The sequence below is a fragment of the Bombina bombina genome, chromosome 2 (assembly GCF_027579735.1).
Source record: "Bombina bombina isolate aBomBom1 chromosome 2, aBomBom1.pri, whole genome shotgun sequence".
NCBI lineage: Eukaryota > Metazoa > Chordata > Amphibia > Anura > Bombinatoridae > Bombina > Bombina bombina.
In genome coordinates, this window is record NC_069500.1 from 1357122659 (window position 1) to 1357141016 (window position 18358).

The 18358-nt window shown below is 40.3% G+C and overlaps 1 protein-coding gene across 1 annotated transcript in view; it reads left to right on the forward strand.

Annotated features, from left to right (window-relative positions):
* The window catches only part of RMND5A (required for meiotic nuclear division 5 homolog A), a gene marked incomplete in the record, with an annotated part of 255383 nt that overhangs the window by 88136 nt on the left and 148889 nt on the right, over positions 1–18358 (forward strand). The window contains 1 exon segment of the mRNA XM_053704282.1: positions 10784–10950. Within this exon segment, the coding sequence (XP_053560257.1) occupies positions 10784–10950 (167 nt within the window).

Here is an 18358-nt window from a genome sequence, read left to right on the forward strand (position 1 = left end):
TAGCTACTGGAGAAGCATTAAAGCTTATAACATATGCATCTGGGCCTATTGACAATTATATTTGAGATCTGCTATGGCCTGATATATGATCAGGTGACTGAGGAATTGCTACAATTGATCAATACCTAACTTCCCATAATGTTTATAGGGTTTTAGGAATGTGTTGATGCTTTTCATACACTGGCCAGAGTGGGATACGGAGACACATACTGCAATGTTTCCTCCGTCTATAGACACTCTCTTACAAGCTCATATCCCATATATGTGACTGATAATTATTAGAACTTATTAGAAGGGTTCTGTTTGATAGACAGGTTTTTTCAGATGGGACATCTCCTTTGAATGTAATTATGCTCCTTTGAGCTCCTTTTCCTTTTTAATATTTTAAATATTTACAGATGGAATGCTTAATTCAAAGTCTCTTTAGGAATGATGGTTGGGTCCCTCCTTAAAGATAGACTATCTGCTTTAATTTTAATCTCGCCCACTTCTATCAACGCCTTACCGTATTGGCAAGACTCCACAACTTATTTACCCCACTAGCTCAATATATCACTCAAATGCCACTTAGCTAATTATTTAAAACAATTTAGGTCACTAATTTAAACACTTAACATCTTCTGACACTTCTGTATTCTTTACAACTGTCCTGATAAGCCCCCCACCCTCTCTTTATTGGGCGGCTCTTGCCCGCTGACTCCCCCCCTACATACCTCGGTCCAAGTCACAAAATAAGTCACAAAATCTGTATGTTTCAAATACTCACAACTTCAATAAAAATTGTTTCTCAAAAAAAAAAAATGACACGGGGTTGAGGTTTTTATTTGTGTGTACCTTTTTATAATTGAGCATCTACACTCTCTAGCTCCTTTAGCTGGTATGTTCCTCATTTACAGCAGCAGCACCTCCGGCTTCAGTCGAGGGGGCTACCGCTGACTGTTATGCTTATATTTTTATAACATTGCTGCGCAGCATTATCTGATGCTGTGGCGGCTTCTCTAGCTAGATGATAGGAGACTACCGCCGGCCTGTTAGAAAATATTCTCTGGCAATACTATTTTAGGCAATCACAATAAGCAGTAATACCCTGACTGAAAGGTTTTTCCCACCAACCTACAAGTCCCATATTACGCTCTTGACCCAGCAGTCGGTTATGGCGCTTGCATAATACGGTGCTGGCTAATGCATGCTTCTTTATAAGTAAGATGCTAGATAGTGATGACCACATTTGAAGGGTTTCTCCCCTTATCTGTTATCAAGTTAATAATTTAGAGGGGTCTCGTTGGTGCACTAAGCTTCAGGTGTTTAGCTTTTGTGTCAGCTCTATTTTATTTTATGCGGCTATGTACCTTTTTATCCTCATTTTTGAAGACCGCCATTGTGGGCGGATACTATGGCTCAGCTAGTCAGCTATGCGGTGGAGGAGCCGTGAGCGTTTGCTCTGCTGGATAGGAGACGTATGGTCTGTTTTTGTTTTCAGAGCCATTGTGTTTCTTTTGTTCCAACCTTGTCTACATAGTGAGATCCGCTTCGGCGGACATACATTTCTGTTGGCTCCATTTTGCAAATAGCTTTTCTATTTCCCACTATGGGCAGTGAGGTTTGCACGCATTTTAGATGTCTTCATCATGTAATGTTTAATACGATCTCTATGTGAGCCTCATTTAAACCTATTCAGCCTAGACCTTCATAAAGGTTTATTCCCCTTCTAAGTTGTTTTATATCAGTTTTTTATGTGTACTGATAATACTTCCTCTAGGATATCCTACAATTTTATTTTTCATGATTTATTTTCTCATACTAAATGCTGTTAGTTTTTACTAGTATTTGTCGCTATCTGGTGGCAATTTATTGCTAATGCATGCTCCTTTATTATATTGTCATGTATTAAGGTGCATTACATTTCCCTCTCATTCTGTGGATAAATCTTGATGGTCTCTCATATGATTAATCTTTTTCTGTTCTATTTAGTAGGGATTCATATATTTATACCCACCTACTGGTGATTAAAAATTTCTACAGTTTGTGCATTGTAACTGTATGTTAGTTTAGGATTGTCACCATGTTCATGGTTTATTCATTTTTAAGTATTGGTATATACTGGGCATTGTTATCAATAAGATGTCCAATTATCCGGTCTCACATTCCTGTATGTTTTAGGGATTATTTCCATCTTCATGGTTTATCCCTATCTTTCTTCAGTACGGTTTAATTAGACTGTTTTAAACATTAGGTCTACTTATTTTATCCTTTTCTACAGTAGAATATATAAATACTGTACTATGTTATAAGCACAAGAAATTCTTATCTGGTGTCTGCTGTGCATATTTAAGACATAAAATCATGTAAAAATGAATATTCCCCATTTTATTTTCCTCCTACCATGGAATTATCTTCTGGATATTATGTCTTTTGTCGGTTAATCTTTCCTGTTGAATATCTATCTCTCATCCATGTGTGTTTTTTTTTTTTTTTTTTGCTTTTTTTTTTTTTTTCTGTGGTAGAATAATATATACGGGAGATTGTTATTAATCTGACCACTTGTGATTCAGTGGGTAAGTCTCCAATCTACCAGCTGGATTCCTGTTTTAACCCTAGCTATCCTTACAGCTGTGTATTCAGTAATGCTATGGCATTTAGGGGAAGTCTGCATAAAGTAGGCTATAGTATATAAGTGAGTCATTATGACTAGCTCATTTATAGTATGGGTTTAGGGATTTTCAACATTTATTCAATTTATCTCTATCCTGATTCAGTATAGGTATATACTGTTATTGTTATAATTGCTTAATTTGCTTGATACATTTTAAATGTATGCTTTAGCGATTCTTAACCTCCCCTTTTTTTTTTTTTTTTTGTCCCTTTCCTAACGTAGATGATTACTAAGTTTTGGACTTAGCCCCTACTCCTCAAATCCTACTGGGGTTCGATGGGGCTCTTCTAGCACTAGCCAGATGTTAAGGAATTACGGTGGCATCTGTCCTGGACTATATCTTGGTTCAGGTGCATTCTTTTCTTTTTCTAAGATGTTAATGTCTATTCTATGTTCCCACGGCTGGAAAGTGAATCCCGGAGAAGAGTTCACCAGGGTTTGTTTTTTTCTTATGAACGATTATTTATTCTTTGTCTATGAAGATTTTGCTGACAAAGGTCAGAAAATCTAAAGCTTAAGCCCTCTGTTGGCTCAGGGGAAAGTCACTGGGATACAACATGAGACCAGAGTTAAAGACCCCACGGGGGCATGACAGTACCCCCTTCCCAAGGCTGCTATCTGGGCGGCATTAGCTTTCTCATAGACTGGTAGGTCTGCAAAGCAAATGATGTCTCAGTCAGAGGCTTAAACTTCTGACTTCCTGCCTGTCACTTCATTTTTCAACCTGTCCATCTGTGGCTCAATGTATGGAAGTAATTGGTCTGATGGTTGCTTCTATGGACATCCATTCAGTTTGCTTGGTTCCATCTGAGCCCTACAGTTATGCAAGCTCAGACAACGGAATGGTGACCATTCAGACCTTTTGCAGAGGATAGCTCTGGTTCCCCTAACTAGAGACTCTCTATCTTGGTGGTTTTCACAGGACCATCTGTCTCGAGTACATGCTTTCTAAGACCATCCTGGGTGATTGTAACGACGGATGCCAGCCTTTCAGGCTGGGGAGCAGTTTGGGGTTCTTTAAAGGCTCAGGGTCTTTGAACTCAAGCGGAGTCTTTTATTCCCATAAACATCTTGGAGTTGAGAGAAATTTACAATGCCTCATCAACCTGGCCTCAACTAGCTTTAGTCTGGTTTATCCTTTTTCAATCGGACAATATCTCCTCGGTGGCTTACATCAATCACCAGGGAGGAACTCTTAGTCCCTTAGCAATGAAGGAGGTGACTTGCATTCTCCAGTGGACGGAGTCTCACGATTGTCTCCTCTGACTTCCGCATCCGAGGGGTAGACAATTGGGAGGTGTTTTTTTTCTGAGCAGGCAGATTTTATTCCGGGGAGTGGGCTCTTTACCCAGAGGTTTTCAGTTGATAACTCTCAGGTGGGGGGTTCCAGACTTGGATCTGATGGCTTCTTGTCAAAACGCCAACTTCTAAGTATGGTTTAAAGTCGAGATCCTCAGGCCGCTCTGATAGATGCTCTAGCGGTTCCTTGGATCTTCTTTCTGGCATAACTGTTTCCTCTGTTCTCCTTCCACGAGACATTGCTCGTATCAATCCGGAGAGAGCATCAGTAATTCTAATAGCTCCTGCATGACCTTGCAGGATCTGGTAAGGATGCCATCTCTTCCTCCTTGGAGGTTACCTCTAAGGAAGGACCTTTTTAATTCGGGGTCCATTCCTCCATCCAAACCTGGATTCTCTGAAGCTGACTGCTTGGAGATTTTAACGCCTAGTTCTGTCTAGATGTGGGTTTTCTGAAGCAGCCATTGATACTATGCTTCATGCTCGCAAACCTGTTACTCGCAAGATCTACCATAAGGTATAGCGTAAATATCTTTATTGGTGCAAATCTTAAAGGTTTCTCCTGGAGCCGGGTGAGGATTCCCCGTATTTTTATCTTTTTTTCAGTATGGCCTGGAGAAAGGCTTGTCAGTCAGTCAGTCTACTCTGAGGGGTCAGATTTCTGCACTGTCTATTCTTTTGCACAAACGTCTGGCAGATTTGCCAGCCGTTTCAAGCTTTTGTTGAGGCCCTGGTCAGAATCATTCCTGTGTTTAAACCTGTTGCTCCTCCTTAGAGCCTTAATCTTGTTCTTAAAGTTTTGCAACAGGCTTCGTTTGAGCCAATGCATGTTGTTGATATAAAATTGTTATCTTTGAAGGTTTTGTTTCTTCTTGTTATTTCTTTCGCTTGCAAAGTTTGAGCTTTCAGATCTACAGTGTGTTTTCCCCTTACCTTATTTTTCATGCAGTTAAAGCGGTCCTTTGTACTAAATTGGGTTTTCTCCCTAAGGTGGTGTTGGATCGAAACATTGAGGAAATTGTTGTTCCTTCTTTTTGTCCTAATCCTCCTCATAAGGAATGTGTTTTGCATAACTTGGATGCTGTGTGTGTTCTAAAATTTTACCTACTAAAGATTTTCGGCAATCTTCTGCCCTGTTTGTGGTTTTCTCTAGAAAGCGTAAGGGTCGTCAGAATGCTACTTCTACTACCCTTTCCCTCTGGTTAAGAAGTATGGTTCGTTTTGCTTATGAGACTGCTGGACATCAGCCTCCTGAGAGAATTACGGCTCATTGCACTAGGGCTGTCTCTTCATCCTGGGCTTTCAAAAATTAAGCTTCTGTGAAACAGATTTGCAAGGCGGTCACATGGTCCTCTTTGCATACTTTTTCCAAATTCTACATATTTGATACTTTTTTTTTATTTTTATAAATACATTTTTTTATTGAGGTTGTTATACAATGCCAACAAAACCAAAAGAGATAAGAATACAGGATATTATCAGGCCAAGACATTACTATGTGTCAAAAATCACAGTGTACAAATAATAACTTGTAAGTTGAACGTACTTATTGAGATGAATTAGGTAATGGCATACAAACAAACGTCAATAATAAAATGAAGTACACATAAATGGAACCTCCCTTTTTTTTTACATTACTGACCTCTAAAGGGTCAGATGAGGCGATAAATGGATGGTACATGGTAGTTAGAGAGAGGCCACTTTCGGTCCAAGTAGTAAGAAATGGGGTAAATCGGCAGTCTGAAGCTGCTTTAAAGTTAGGGTGGGGGAAGAGGGGGCGTGTCTAGGTATATGAGAAATACGACAGTGTCATTATTATATGGCTGCTTAGAATCTTTCTTGGGCTCATTATAAAATTAATAGAATGGAGAATAGGATGGCTGACAAATGAAGGCGTTGGACATGTCTACTATGTGGAGTGCTCTACATTATTACCTGTAGTATGTGTTAAGATGGAGAGGGGTGTAGTAACATATGGGTATAAAGGCTTAAAGGAATGTATTTTCCATAATACGATATGTGGGTCATATTTGCTAAAGAACTCTGCCATCCTAGCCTATGCTACTATAAATGTGTGATACAGGCTATATGACTTATGGGAGGCATTATTTTAGAGAAACATATCAGTGAGGTGTAGGATACCCGTGCCATAGAGCACGGACCGTATTTAATAGGTTAGCATAAGATCATGTTGGGCAACTATTATATATAGACTATGTTTGGGCTGCTGGGAAATAAGTGTTTCAAAAATAATGGTATATGTCTCTTATTTAGACCCCCTAAATCTGGCTAATATAAAGTATAGTCTAATATAGCCTCTATTTTTTCCGCAGTTGGTATGTGCCCCTCTCCTGGGTAGTTGCCACTTATGGGCGATGAGGGTAAAGGGAGTAGGAATATGACCTGTAGGCAATGAGGGCCGGCGGGAAAGGGAGGAGAGGGGCTTAACAGGAGTAGATGGTTTGTCCCGATACTGATTATAAATAATAGAAAGGGGTACTGTAAGGGACAGAACATATAATAATGATTAGTTATATGTGCTTAGAACATAATGGTTATGGGTTAATAAATAAGTCCCAGCAACTGAGATTTATCAATTGTAAAGTAAAATACAGGGACACATATTGTAACCTACAGGACTTTTGTAAAGCTATGACTATGTAGTTGACTCAACGGGGACCTATGCTTCTGGTTATACAGGAGAAAGGCCAAATAGTTCCCAAATGTAAGAGTGATTATGGTTAGAGATGGATCAAAGCAAGCATGATGGAAATACAAGGTGCAGCTAGTATTTAGGTATATCTGGGAAATACAATGTAATATAATAAACTTTCAGATATGAGATAAGGTCAAAAATCACTACCAGATACACAGCATAGTAAGGTATACAATATACGTTCAAGTGTATTCCAGTGAATCATACTTATTTATTTATGCGAAAGGCTAGCACCAGTCAAGACGGCACAGCCCACTCCAATATACCAAGTGAAGAGTAATAGTGCTTCAATCATAGACCGTTAGTAGTATATAACTAGGTTCCTACAAGTTGGTGTCTGTTATAATATAAATGTTTGTGTTAAAATTAATAAAAGCTAGATAGTGCCACAAAGAGGGGGACCATCCTCACTCATAACCTCTCTTTCTCTCTCTCTCTTTTTCTTTCTCTTTCTCTCTCTCTCTTTTTCTTTCTCTTTCTCTCTCTCTCTCTCTCTCTCTTTCTCTCTCTCTTTCTCTCTCTTTCTCTCTCTTTCTCTCTCTTTCTCTCTCTTTCTCTCTCTCTCTTTTTTTCTCTCTCTCTCTCTCTTTTTTTCTCTCTCTCTCTCTTTTTTTCTCTCTCTCTCTCTCTCTCTCTCTCTCTCTTTTTCTCTCTCTCTCTCTCTCTTTTTTTCTCTCTCTCTCTCTTTTTTTCTCTCTCTCTTTTTCTCTCTCTCTCTTTTTCTCTCTCTTTCTACAAGAATTATATCCATCCAAGCTCCCAAGTGTGGATTTCTATAAGTAAATAAATGAGGTAACTTAAGAGAGAGAGTGCTACTAAAGGAAAGCTATCTACAAACCAGCCGTGTGTGTTTGCTACTATGGTGTAGGGGACAAGGGCACAACCGGAAAGCAGGTTTCTGAGCTAGGTGAATAAATGGGTCTGGATTGGATAACATAACTGCTTATTTGTGTTGAGTGTCCCTTTTGTTCCAGTGTATCAAACAGCAAGGTTATCATTAAGATGTATGAAACAAAAGTAGAGATATCAAACACCTATAGAAAAGGTAAATGTCAGTCCCCAAAGTACTGGAAATGTGCATCCAGGTCTCTGATGGTTACTAAACTGTTTTAACCGTTTCCAATAGGCTTGTGGTAGCGAGAAGTGAAACACTCGCTCCGAAAAATATCACTCCCACATAGTTGAAGGCTCCAGATGCACTGCACTGACTCAAATGCAAAGTCACCCAGGGGCACCAAAAAATCCACACACCGCTTGTCATAAACTCTAAGTTAGTAAAGAATGTAAAGGAAACATTTATATAGACCTTTAGAAATAAATCAATCATTACATATAGTACGAAATGAAGGACATTACAACAAATGGGTATACAGATAAAATTAAAAGGAAAACATCAGGCTCAATAAGCAAACTTAACATAAAAGGAAAGACCTGTGATGTGGGGATGAAACGTAATAGATAAAAGAAAACTAAGTGCACAAAAGTGTCCCCAGTACCAGGGCTTCCTCGCTTTATGTCCTTCTTAGATCATACCTTTCCTCTAACCTATACCGCAAGCAAGACTAAAGCAAACCGTGTGTCTTGGTGTTCTCCAAGACTCCCAGACGCTGCTCTTTACAAGGAGGGGGGTCAGCTTTTCAAGGGCAGCTTATGCTTAAAACGTTAAGGTCCACAGGAGGTTCTGTGGCAGAGTAATAAGTGTTTAGGGAAAGTTACAGGCTTTTCATATAATCCGATTCACTGATACTTCGCAACCCCCCGCCGACCGGCCGCTTCACATATTGAAGGTAAGATGTTCACACTTTAAAGAGTCCAGATGTGTGTCTGGTAGTGGCGCCTTTCCGTCCTCATCCAGCAGTATCTCCGATGTAGTTGGTTCGTCCACATCAGGAGCCTTGCCTCCTGTATACTCCTCCCCGCTCTTGTTAGATGGCTGAGTTGGGGTAATGGCTGACCCATATATCTTGTTCCCGTCCGGGCCATAACCTGTCTGCTTTCAGGCCCTCCACGAGGGAGGCAAAGTGCGCGTCCATCTTGTGGGATATTAGAGCTAACAGGGCTACGATATTGGGTTCCATGATTAGAGGATAAGTCCTTATGAGATCCTGTTCCGTAGATTCAGTGGTGTGCTCTTTTGATTTCCAGAAGTGCGTCTACCATGCTGAATCTTGTTGGTCTTAGTAATTAGAAAGCTGTTTTACCCGACTCAGTATTCAGCCGGGGGGGGGGGGGGTATTGAAATAGTTATACAGGCCGCCTCCAGCAGACTCGTTCTTTTCAAGTTTTCTGTGAGTTGTATCTCACCAATAAAGGTATCTATCTACTCCAAAGCTTCTCCTTAATAAAAGGTATAATTCATTTTTATGGATGGTATGGATGGAGTAAGATAGTGATCAAATAGTTTAAACTGAGGATGGAGCTACTGGAATAAGCGACTAATCATGGCTGTGGTTTAGACACGACCCCCATATTTGATACTTTTGCCTCGGCTGAGTCCTCTTTTGGGTGAGAGGTTCTTCAAGCGGTGGTACCCTTTTTTGTTTAGGTCCTCCTGCCTTGTTCTCCCTTCCTTTTCATTTAGTGTCCTCTAGCTTGGGTATTGGTTCCCACTAGTAATTGGAATGACGTTGTGGACTCTCTCCATGCCATAGGAAAGAAAACAACATTTATGCTTACCTGATAAATTTCTTTCTTTCCGGGTATGGAGAGTCCACGACCCCACCCTCTTCCTTTTTTTTTTTTTTTTTTTTTTTAAATTATAATTCAGCATTTATTTTTTTTTGAGTAAACCTCAGGCACCTCTATACCCTTGTGTTTTCTTCTTTTTCCATTTTCATTCGGCTGAATGACTGGGGATTATGGGTAAGGAAACTTACACTTAGCAGCTTTGCTGGGGTGCTCTTTGCCTCCTCCTGCTGGCCAGGTGTCAATATCCTACTAGTAATTGGAATGACTCGTGGACTCTCCATGCCCAGGAAAAAAAGAAATTTATCAGGTAAGCATAATTTTTGTTTTTCCAAACATCTTATACTAAATCCTTCACAATTTGGTCATTCCAGAAACAAAATTGATGTTATAATAGAGTACGTTATTACACAGGTTTTAAGAGGGTTTAATACATTTTCTTAACTTTATTTTAATAGAAAGGGAGATGGGGGGGAAGCGTGACTGGGGGATCGCTACACTACAGAAACCTTTTTATTAATCATAAAATACATTTTTTTTTTAAATCTATGAAGTAAGTACTGACAGACAGCTGCCAGTACCAAAGATGGCTGCACCTAGTGAGAGGGGGGAGGGTTAGAGAGCTGTTGAGGGTGGCGGGGAGTTCAGAGAGGTGGGTGGGTTGAGGAGGGTTCCCTACACTCCAGAAATTTTAAATTAAAAAAAATAATAATAAAAAAATACTATCCCTAAACTGCATATTGGCATGACTGTCTGCTAGAACCTAAAATCAGGACTTGACGACAAACCCAGGCGCCTCTGGTGCCTTAAGTAGGCCCTAGCACCCAGGATTTGTTCCCCCAAGACACCTATTAGTGCTTCCCACTCGCCAGCAGCCACTTATTGCTGCGAGCCGCACCATAAATTAAACCTGGTGTGGCTGGAACCTATCTTGGTCATGCGCCTGGGAATAGTCCCAGAATGCTGCACTACAATGAAGGTGAGGTCCGGAGCCTGTAACCTATTGAAACGTTGAGCTGTGTAGTGTGCGTGGGTCCCTGCTGGGGAACCAGTGACCTCTAAAAATGCTTCACTGGGGAACTTTTCACAGCATCAGTGTGTTTCAAATTAAGCAACACAGGTCATTGCCATGCAACGGTGGCAGATTCGAAGATTACACCTCACACCTGCTCCCACTTCAAAAGTACCGGTATATTTGCCTAGCCGCCAGTTACCAGCTAGCTCCCAGTAGTGTATTGGATTTGCACAGATTTTAGTCTGTTGCTGTTTCACAAGTACAAATTTGGCTCTGAAAATAGCCGACCAACTCAAAGGGCCGCCACCTTTCACTTTCAGAGGTATCCCAAACCTTTGAATACACAGTTTTTTAGTACGATGTTTGCTATGTCTTTTTTTTTTTTTTTTTTTATTAAATCAATTTTTTTTTCCAGGTGGGCTGTATCGAACAGGGAAATGCTCATGGCGCAAAACAGTTCCTTGGAATTTAAACTACACAGATTATATTTTATTAGTTTATTGATGGGTGGGACAGCGAACCAGAGGGAGGCGCTGCAGTATGCCAAAAACTTTCAGCCCTTCGCTTTAAATCATCAAAAAGGTGAATACAAATGACAGAATTCTTGTTGCATGCTAAAATGTAGAACGTGTTTTTTTTTCCAATTATAATTAAAAATGCAATAACAATCAAAATTAATAAATAATGGTTCTTTCATATATAGTGCAATTCTTTTTTTTTTTTTTTTCCCTTTTTTTTCTTTCTTTTTAAGGTACAGTCTACACCAGAATTTTTGTTTTATAAGATAGATAATCCCTTTATTACCCATTCCCCAGTTTTGCATAACCAACAGTTATATTAATATACTTTTTACCTCTGATTACCTTGTATCTAAGCCTCTGCAAACTTCCCCCTTATTTCAGTTCTTTTGACAGCATTTTAGCCAATCAGTTCTGACTCTTAGGAAACTCCACGTGCATGAGCACAATGTTATCTATATAACACATATGAACTAATGCCCTCTAGTGGTGAAAAACTGTAAAAATGTATTCAGATAAGAGGTGGCTTTCGAGGTCCTAGAAATTAGCATATGAGCCTCCTAGGTTTAGCTTTCAACTAAGAATACCAAGAGAACAAAGCAAAATTGGTGATAAAAGTAAATTGGGAAGTTGTTTAAAATTCCCTATCTGAATCGTGAAAGTTTATTTTGGACTAGACTGTTCCTTTTAAGTAGACTCAAAGCTTTTAGCCCATAATATTCAATAGGTGATCGGCAACTGATTAAATTCTTGTTCAACGAAGTAGCATTTATTTGATTATTAACAACTCTCCTGCAGCTCAAAGCCACTTATATTGCTTTTAATATGTTTAACTCAATGGTTTGTTTTGGCTTGCAAGCCTGGCATCTTATAGAATTTTTAGACTGTTCTCCTTGCAAGAACATAGACTGCATGTAGCTATTAATAGAAGAGTTTGATAGCTGCAGCTAGAGCAGACCTACTGAACCTTAAAGGGACACTGAAACCAATTTTTTTCTTTCATGATTCAGATAGAGCATGCAATTTTAAGCAACTTTCTAATTTACTCCTATTATAACATTTTCTTTATTTGAAAAGCAAGAATGTAAGTGTAGATGCCGGCCCATTTTTGGTGAACAACCTGGGTTTTTCTTGCCGATTGGTGGATAATTTCACCCACCAATAAACAAGTGCTGTTCATGGTTCTGAACCAAAAATTGTCTGGCTCCTTAGCTTTAGATGCCTTATTTTCAAATAAAGATAGCAAAAGAACGAAGACAAATTGATAATAGGAGTAAATTAGAAATTTGCTTAAAATTGCATGCTCTATCTGAATCATGAAATAACAATTTTGGTTCAGTGTCCCTTTTAAAGGGGGACAGTGTTCCCAGTAATCCATTTTACCTGATGGTGTATTAAACTGGTTACAAATATCATCTTTAACTTTATTTAGGCATTTGAGATGGCTGCTTTTTCTGTTAAAACTCCCACCTAATATAAACATTTCAATACTGCAGTAATCGTTATAGAAAAGCTATGTAAACAAGATGCACCAGAAGAAATTGCCCTCTTTGTGAGTGCTCCTGCAATAGCTTTTTAAAGGGATATGAAAGCCAAAAACAATGTATTTTGTGATTGTCGGAGCATACATTTCTTTCCTAAAGATATGGTGAGTCCACAACGTCATCAATTACTAGTGGGAATATCAATCCTGACCAGCAGGAGGCAAGGAGCACCATAGCAAAGCTATTATGTATCACTTCCCTATCCATAATCCCCAGTCATTCTCTTTGCCTTTGTGGCAAGGAGGAGGTGAAGTTTTAGTGTCTAAAGAAGATTGTATTTATTTTTCTTCAATCAAGGTTTACGCTGTTCTTCTCAAGTTTGAATCTAGCCGTACTCCACGTTAGTCTCTTCAGTAGGGCAGTGGTGGCTTTAAAGCAGTTAGGAACTTGTAAGTTGGGCCTTGCTGCGTTTCCCTAACTTGCTGCCCTAGTTTAGTAAGCCAGAGTAGGTTTACTCTGTTCTTTCTTTTTTTTTTTCTACAGTTCTCTGTCCTCCTGCCGGACGGCTACAGGCCTTTCTGTCTTCTAGGGGGGAGATTTGGCACATTATCAGATATCTGCAGTATTCTTTGGACACAGTATATCCTTAGTAAGGATATCTTTAAGAGCAGGGTGCAGGCACTTTAAAAATAATATGTATGTGAGAGAGACATTGATTTAATAGTTAGATCTTTAAGGGGTTAACCTGTCTTTCTCTTGTAAGGTGTATCCAGTCCATGGATTCATCCATTACTTGTGGGATATTCTCCTTCCCAACAGGAAGCTGCAAGAGGATCACCCACAGCAGAGCTGTCTATATAGCTCCTCCCCTAACTGCCACTACCAGTCATTCTCTTGCAGTTCTCGACAAGAAAGGAAGTATCGAGAGATGTGGTGAATTAGTGTAGTTTATCTTCAATCAAAAGTTTGTTATTTTTAAACAGTACCGGCGTTGTACTGTTTTTTACCTCAGGCAGAAATTAGAAGAAGAGTTTTGCCTGAGGTTTTTGATGATCTTAGCAGGTTGTAACTAAGGTCCACTGCTGTTCTCACATATAACTGGAGAGTATGGGAAAACTTCAGCTGGGAGAACGGCCTGCAGATTTAACTGCTCTGAGGTATGTGCAGTATATTTTTTTCTAGAGAGATAAGGTCTAGAAAATGCTGACAGTACCTGATATATTTAAGGTAAGCCTGATTGCAGCGATTTAATAAACGACTGGCATCATGCTTGCAGTAAAGGGTAATATTCATGTTACTTGCTCTTATGGCTTAGTATGTAAAACGTTTGCATGATATATAAAGAACGTTTTTTACTGAGGGTGATAAATCTTTATTTGGGGCCTAGTTTCCACATGGCTGACTAGATTTCTCCTTGGAGTAGTTTTTTATGGCCCTTTCACTTTGAGTGCATGGTGGCAGGGGCCTATTTTCGCGCTCTTATTGCGCAGTAGTTTTTACATTCTGAGACATCCAGCTTCCCTGAAGGAGTCCCCTGTCATATTGGACTTCTGTAAGGGGTTTTTGTGCCTACAAAAGTCGTTTTATGGGAAGGTAGGAGCCACAGAGCTGTGGCAGTTTGCCTGTGACTGTTATAACGGTTTTACCGTTTTTTTGCTTCGTTTTTGAGCCTGAGGGGTTAATCATCCATTTGCAAGTGGGTGCAATGCTATTTTAGTCTATTTTACACACTGTAAAAATTTCGTAGAGTTAACTGCTTTTTTTCACTGTTTTGCAGTTTTTGTGTTTGGTTTTTTCCCTTAAAGGCACAGTACCATTTTTTATATTCTGCTTTTTCACATTAAATAAAGTGTTTTCCAAGCTTGCTGGTTTCATTGCTAGTCTGTTAAACATGTCTGACATAGAGGAAACTCCTTGTTCATTATGTTTAGAAGCCATTGTGGAACCCCCTCTTAGAATGTGTACCAAATGCACTGATCTTACTATAAGTTATAAAGATCATATTCTGGCTTTAAAAGATTTATCACCAGAGGATATTGACAAGGTGGAAGTTATTCCGACTAACTCTCCCCACGTGTCAGAGCCTATAACTCCCGCTCAAGGGACGCCAAGTACATCTAGCGCGCCCATTGCGTATACTTTACAAGACATGGCGGCAGTTATGAATCATACCCTTACAGAGGTATTGTCCAAAGTGCCAGGGTTACAAGGAAAGCGAGACAGCTCTGGGGCTAGAACAAATACAGAGCTCTCTGACGCTTTAGTAGCTATGTCTGATACACACTCACAATGTGCAGAAGCTGAAGGAGAGCTTCTATCTGTGGGTGATTTTTCTGACTCAGGGAAGACACTTCAACCTGATTCTGATATGTCTACATTTAAATTTAAGCTTGAACACCTCTGCATGTTGCTCAGGGAGGTTTTAGCAACTCTGGATGACTGTGACGCCATTGTAGTCCCAGAGAAATTGTGTAAATTGGATAAATACTATGCAGTGCCTGTTTACACTGATTTTTTTCCAATACCTAAGAGGTTTTCAGAAATTATTACTAAGGAATGGGATAGACCAGGTGTACCGTTCTCTCCCCCTCCTGTTTTTAAAAAGATGTTACCTATAGATGCCGCTACACAAAACTTGTGGCAAACGGTCCCTAAGGTGGAGGGAGCAGTCTCTACCCTAGCGAAGCGTACAACTATCCCTGTCGAGGACAGTTGTGCTTTTCTAGATCCAATGGACAAAAAATTAGAGGGTTACCTTAAGAAAATTTTTATTCAACAAGCTTTTATTATCCAGCCCCTTGCATGCATTGCCCCTGTCACTGCTGCTGCGGCCTTCTGGTTTGAGTCTCTAGAAGAGGCTCTACAGGTAGAAACCCCATTGGATGATATCCTTGACAAGCTTAAAGCTCTTAAGCTAGCCAATTAATTTGTTTCTGACGCCGTTGTTCATTTAACCAAGTTAACGGCTAAAAACTCAGGTTTTGCTATTCAGGCGCGTAGGGCGCTATGGCTTAAATCCTGGTCAGCTGACGTTACTTCAAAGTCTAAGCTTCTCAATATTCCCTTCAAGGGGCAGACCCTATTCGGGCCTGGACTGAAGGAGATCATTTCTGATATTACTGGAGGAAAAGGTTGCGCCCTTCCTCAGGATAGGTCCAACAAATTAAGGACCAAACGGACTAATTTTCGTTCCTTTCGAAAATTCAAGAGTGGCGCAGCTTCAACTTCCTCTAATACAAAACAAGAGGGAAATTTTGCCCAGTCCAAGCTGGTCTGGAGACCTAACCAGGCTTGGAACAAAGGAAAGCAGGCCAAAAAACACCTGCTGCTGCCTCTAAGACAGCATGAAAGATCAGCCCCCGATCCGGAAACGGATCTTGTAGGGGGCAGACTTTCTCTCTTCGCCCAGGCTTGGGCAAGAGATGTCCAGGATCCCTGGGCGTTGGAAATTGTGTCCCAGGGATATCTTCTGGACTTCAAAGCTTCTTCCCCAAAAGGGAGATTTCATCTTTCACAATTATCTGCAAACCAGATAAAGAGAGAGGCATTCTTATATTGTGTTCAAGACCTCCTAGTTATGGGAGTGATCCATCCAGTTCCAAAGGAGGAACAGGGGCAAGGCTTCTATTCAAATCTGTTTGTAGTTCCCAAGAAAGAGGGAACTTTCAGACCAATCTTGGATCTCAAGATCCTAAACAAATTTCTCAGGGTCCCATCCTTCAAGATGGAGACTATTCGAACCATCCTACCTATGATCCAGGAGGGTCAATATATGACTACCGTGGACTTAAAGGATGCTTATCTAAACATTCTGATACACAGAGATCATCATTGGTTTCTCAGGTTCGCCTTCCTAGACGGGCATTACCAGTTTGTGGCTCTTCCCTTTGGGTTAGCTATGGCACCAAGAATCTTTACGAAGGTTCTAGGGTCACTCTTAGCGGTCCTAAGGCCGCGGGGTATAGCACTAGCCCCTTACCTAGACGACATTCTGATACAGGCGTCGAATTTCCAAATCGGCAGGTCCCATATGGACATTGTGCTGGCATTTCTGAGGTTGCATGGGTGGAAAGTGAACGAAGAAAAATGTTCTCTATCCCCTCTCACAAGAGTTTCCTTCCTAGGAACTCTGATAGATTCTGTAGAAATGAAGATTTACCTGACAGAGGCCAGGTTGTCAAAACTTCTAAATTCCTGCCGTGTTCTTTATTCTACTTCTCGCCCTTTAGTGGCTCAGTGTATGGAAGTAATCGGCTTAATGGTAGCGTCAATGGACATAGTGCCGTTTTCCCGCCTACATCTCAGACCGCTGCAACTCTGCATGCTCAGTCAGTGGAATGGTGATTACACAGATTTGTCCCCTCTACTAAATCTGGATCAAGAGACTAGGGATTCTCTTCTCTGGTGGCTATCTCGGGTCCATCTGTCCAATGGTATGACCTTCCGCAGGCCAGATTGAACAATAGTAACGACAGATGCCAGCTTTCTGGGCTGGGGTGCAGTCTGGAACTCCCTGAAGGCTCAGGGCTCGTGGACTCAGGAGGAGGCACTCCTTCCGATAAACATTCTGGAACTAAGAGCGATATTCAATGCTCTTCAGGCTTGGCCTCAGCTTGCTGTGGTCAGGTTCATCAGATTTCAGTCGGTCAATATCACCACTGTAGCCTACTTCAACCATCAAGGGGGAACAAGGAGTTCCCTAGCAATGTTGGAGGTTTCAAAAATAATCCTATGGGCAGTGGTTCACTCTTGCCATCTATCAGCTATCCATATCCCAGGAGTAGAGAACTGGGAGGCGTATTTTCTAAGTCGACAGACTTTTCATCCGGGCGAGTGGGAACTCCATCCGGAGGTGTTTGCACAGTTGATTCAACTATGGGTCAAACCAGAACTGGATCTCATGGTGTCTCGTCAGAACGCCATGCTTCCTTGTTACGGATCCAGGTCCAGGGATCCCAAGGCAGCGCTAATAGATGCTCTAGCAGCGCCTTGGTCCTTTAACCTGGCTTATGTGTTTCCACCGTTTCCTCTGCTCCCTCGTCTGATTGCCAAGATCAAGCAGGAGAGAGCTTCGGTGATTTTGATAGCACCTGCGTGGCCACGCAGGACTTGGTATGCAGATCTGGTGGACATGTCATCCCTTCCACCATGGACTCTACCGCTGAGGCAGGACCTTCTACTTCAGGGTCCTTTCAACCATCCAAATCTAATTTCTCTGTGTCTGACTGCTTGGAGATTGAATTCTGTATAAAAATAAGTAACCAGCGCCCAGGACTGATATCTGCTCACTATAATAAAGACCCCCTAAATAGGTCTAAAGAACAGAACATAGATTAGGATATATAGGAGCGCCACTGGCTAAGATATACCACAGGAGTCAAAATCTTAAAATCAAATATTTATACAAGTCTTTAATAATTGACAAAAAATGACAAAATTTGACAAAAATTAACAAAAATTAACAAATGATGAGATCAGAATGTTGAACCAAACTAATAAACTCACTATAGTGAAGATAACAATCCAATTAATCCTTAATTGGATTGTTATCTTCACTATTATATTTTTTTCTTCATTTTTTTCTTTATTTGAAATCAGTTTTTCATTTTTATGGTTATATTGACACTTATGTTTCACGACTCTATTTAAATTTATGAGCTGTACCAATCCATTTCTGGATTATATTCATGTAGTAGGAATTAAAGGGTTATTTTCCCTAGATTCTGTACTATAGTGAGTTTATTAGTTTGGTTCAACATTCTGATCTCATCATTTGTTAATTTTTGTTAATTTTTGTCAAATTTTGTCATTTTTTGTCAATTATTAAAGACTTGTATAAATATTTGATTTTAAGATTTTGACTCCTGTGGTATATCTTAGCCAGTGGCGCTCCTATATATCCTAATCTATGCTTGGAGATTGAACGCTTGATTTGATCAAAACGTGGTTTCTCCGAGTCGGTCATTGATACCTTAATTCAGGCTCGAA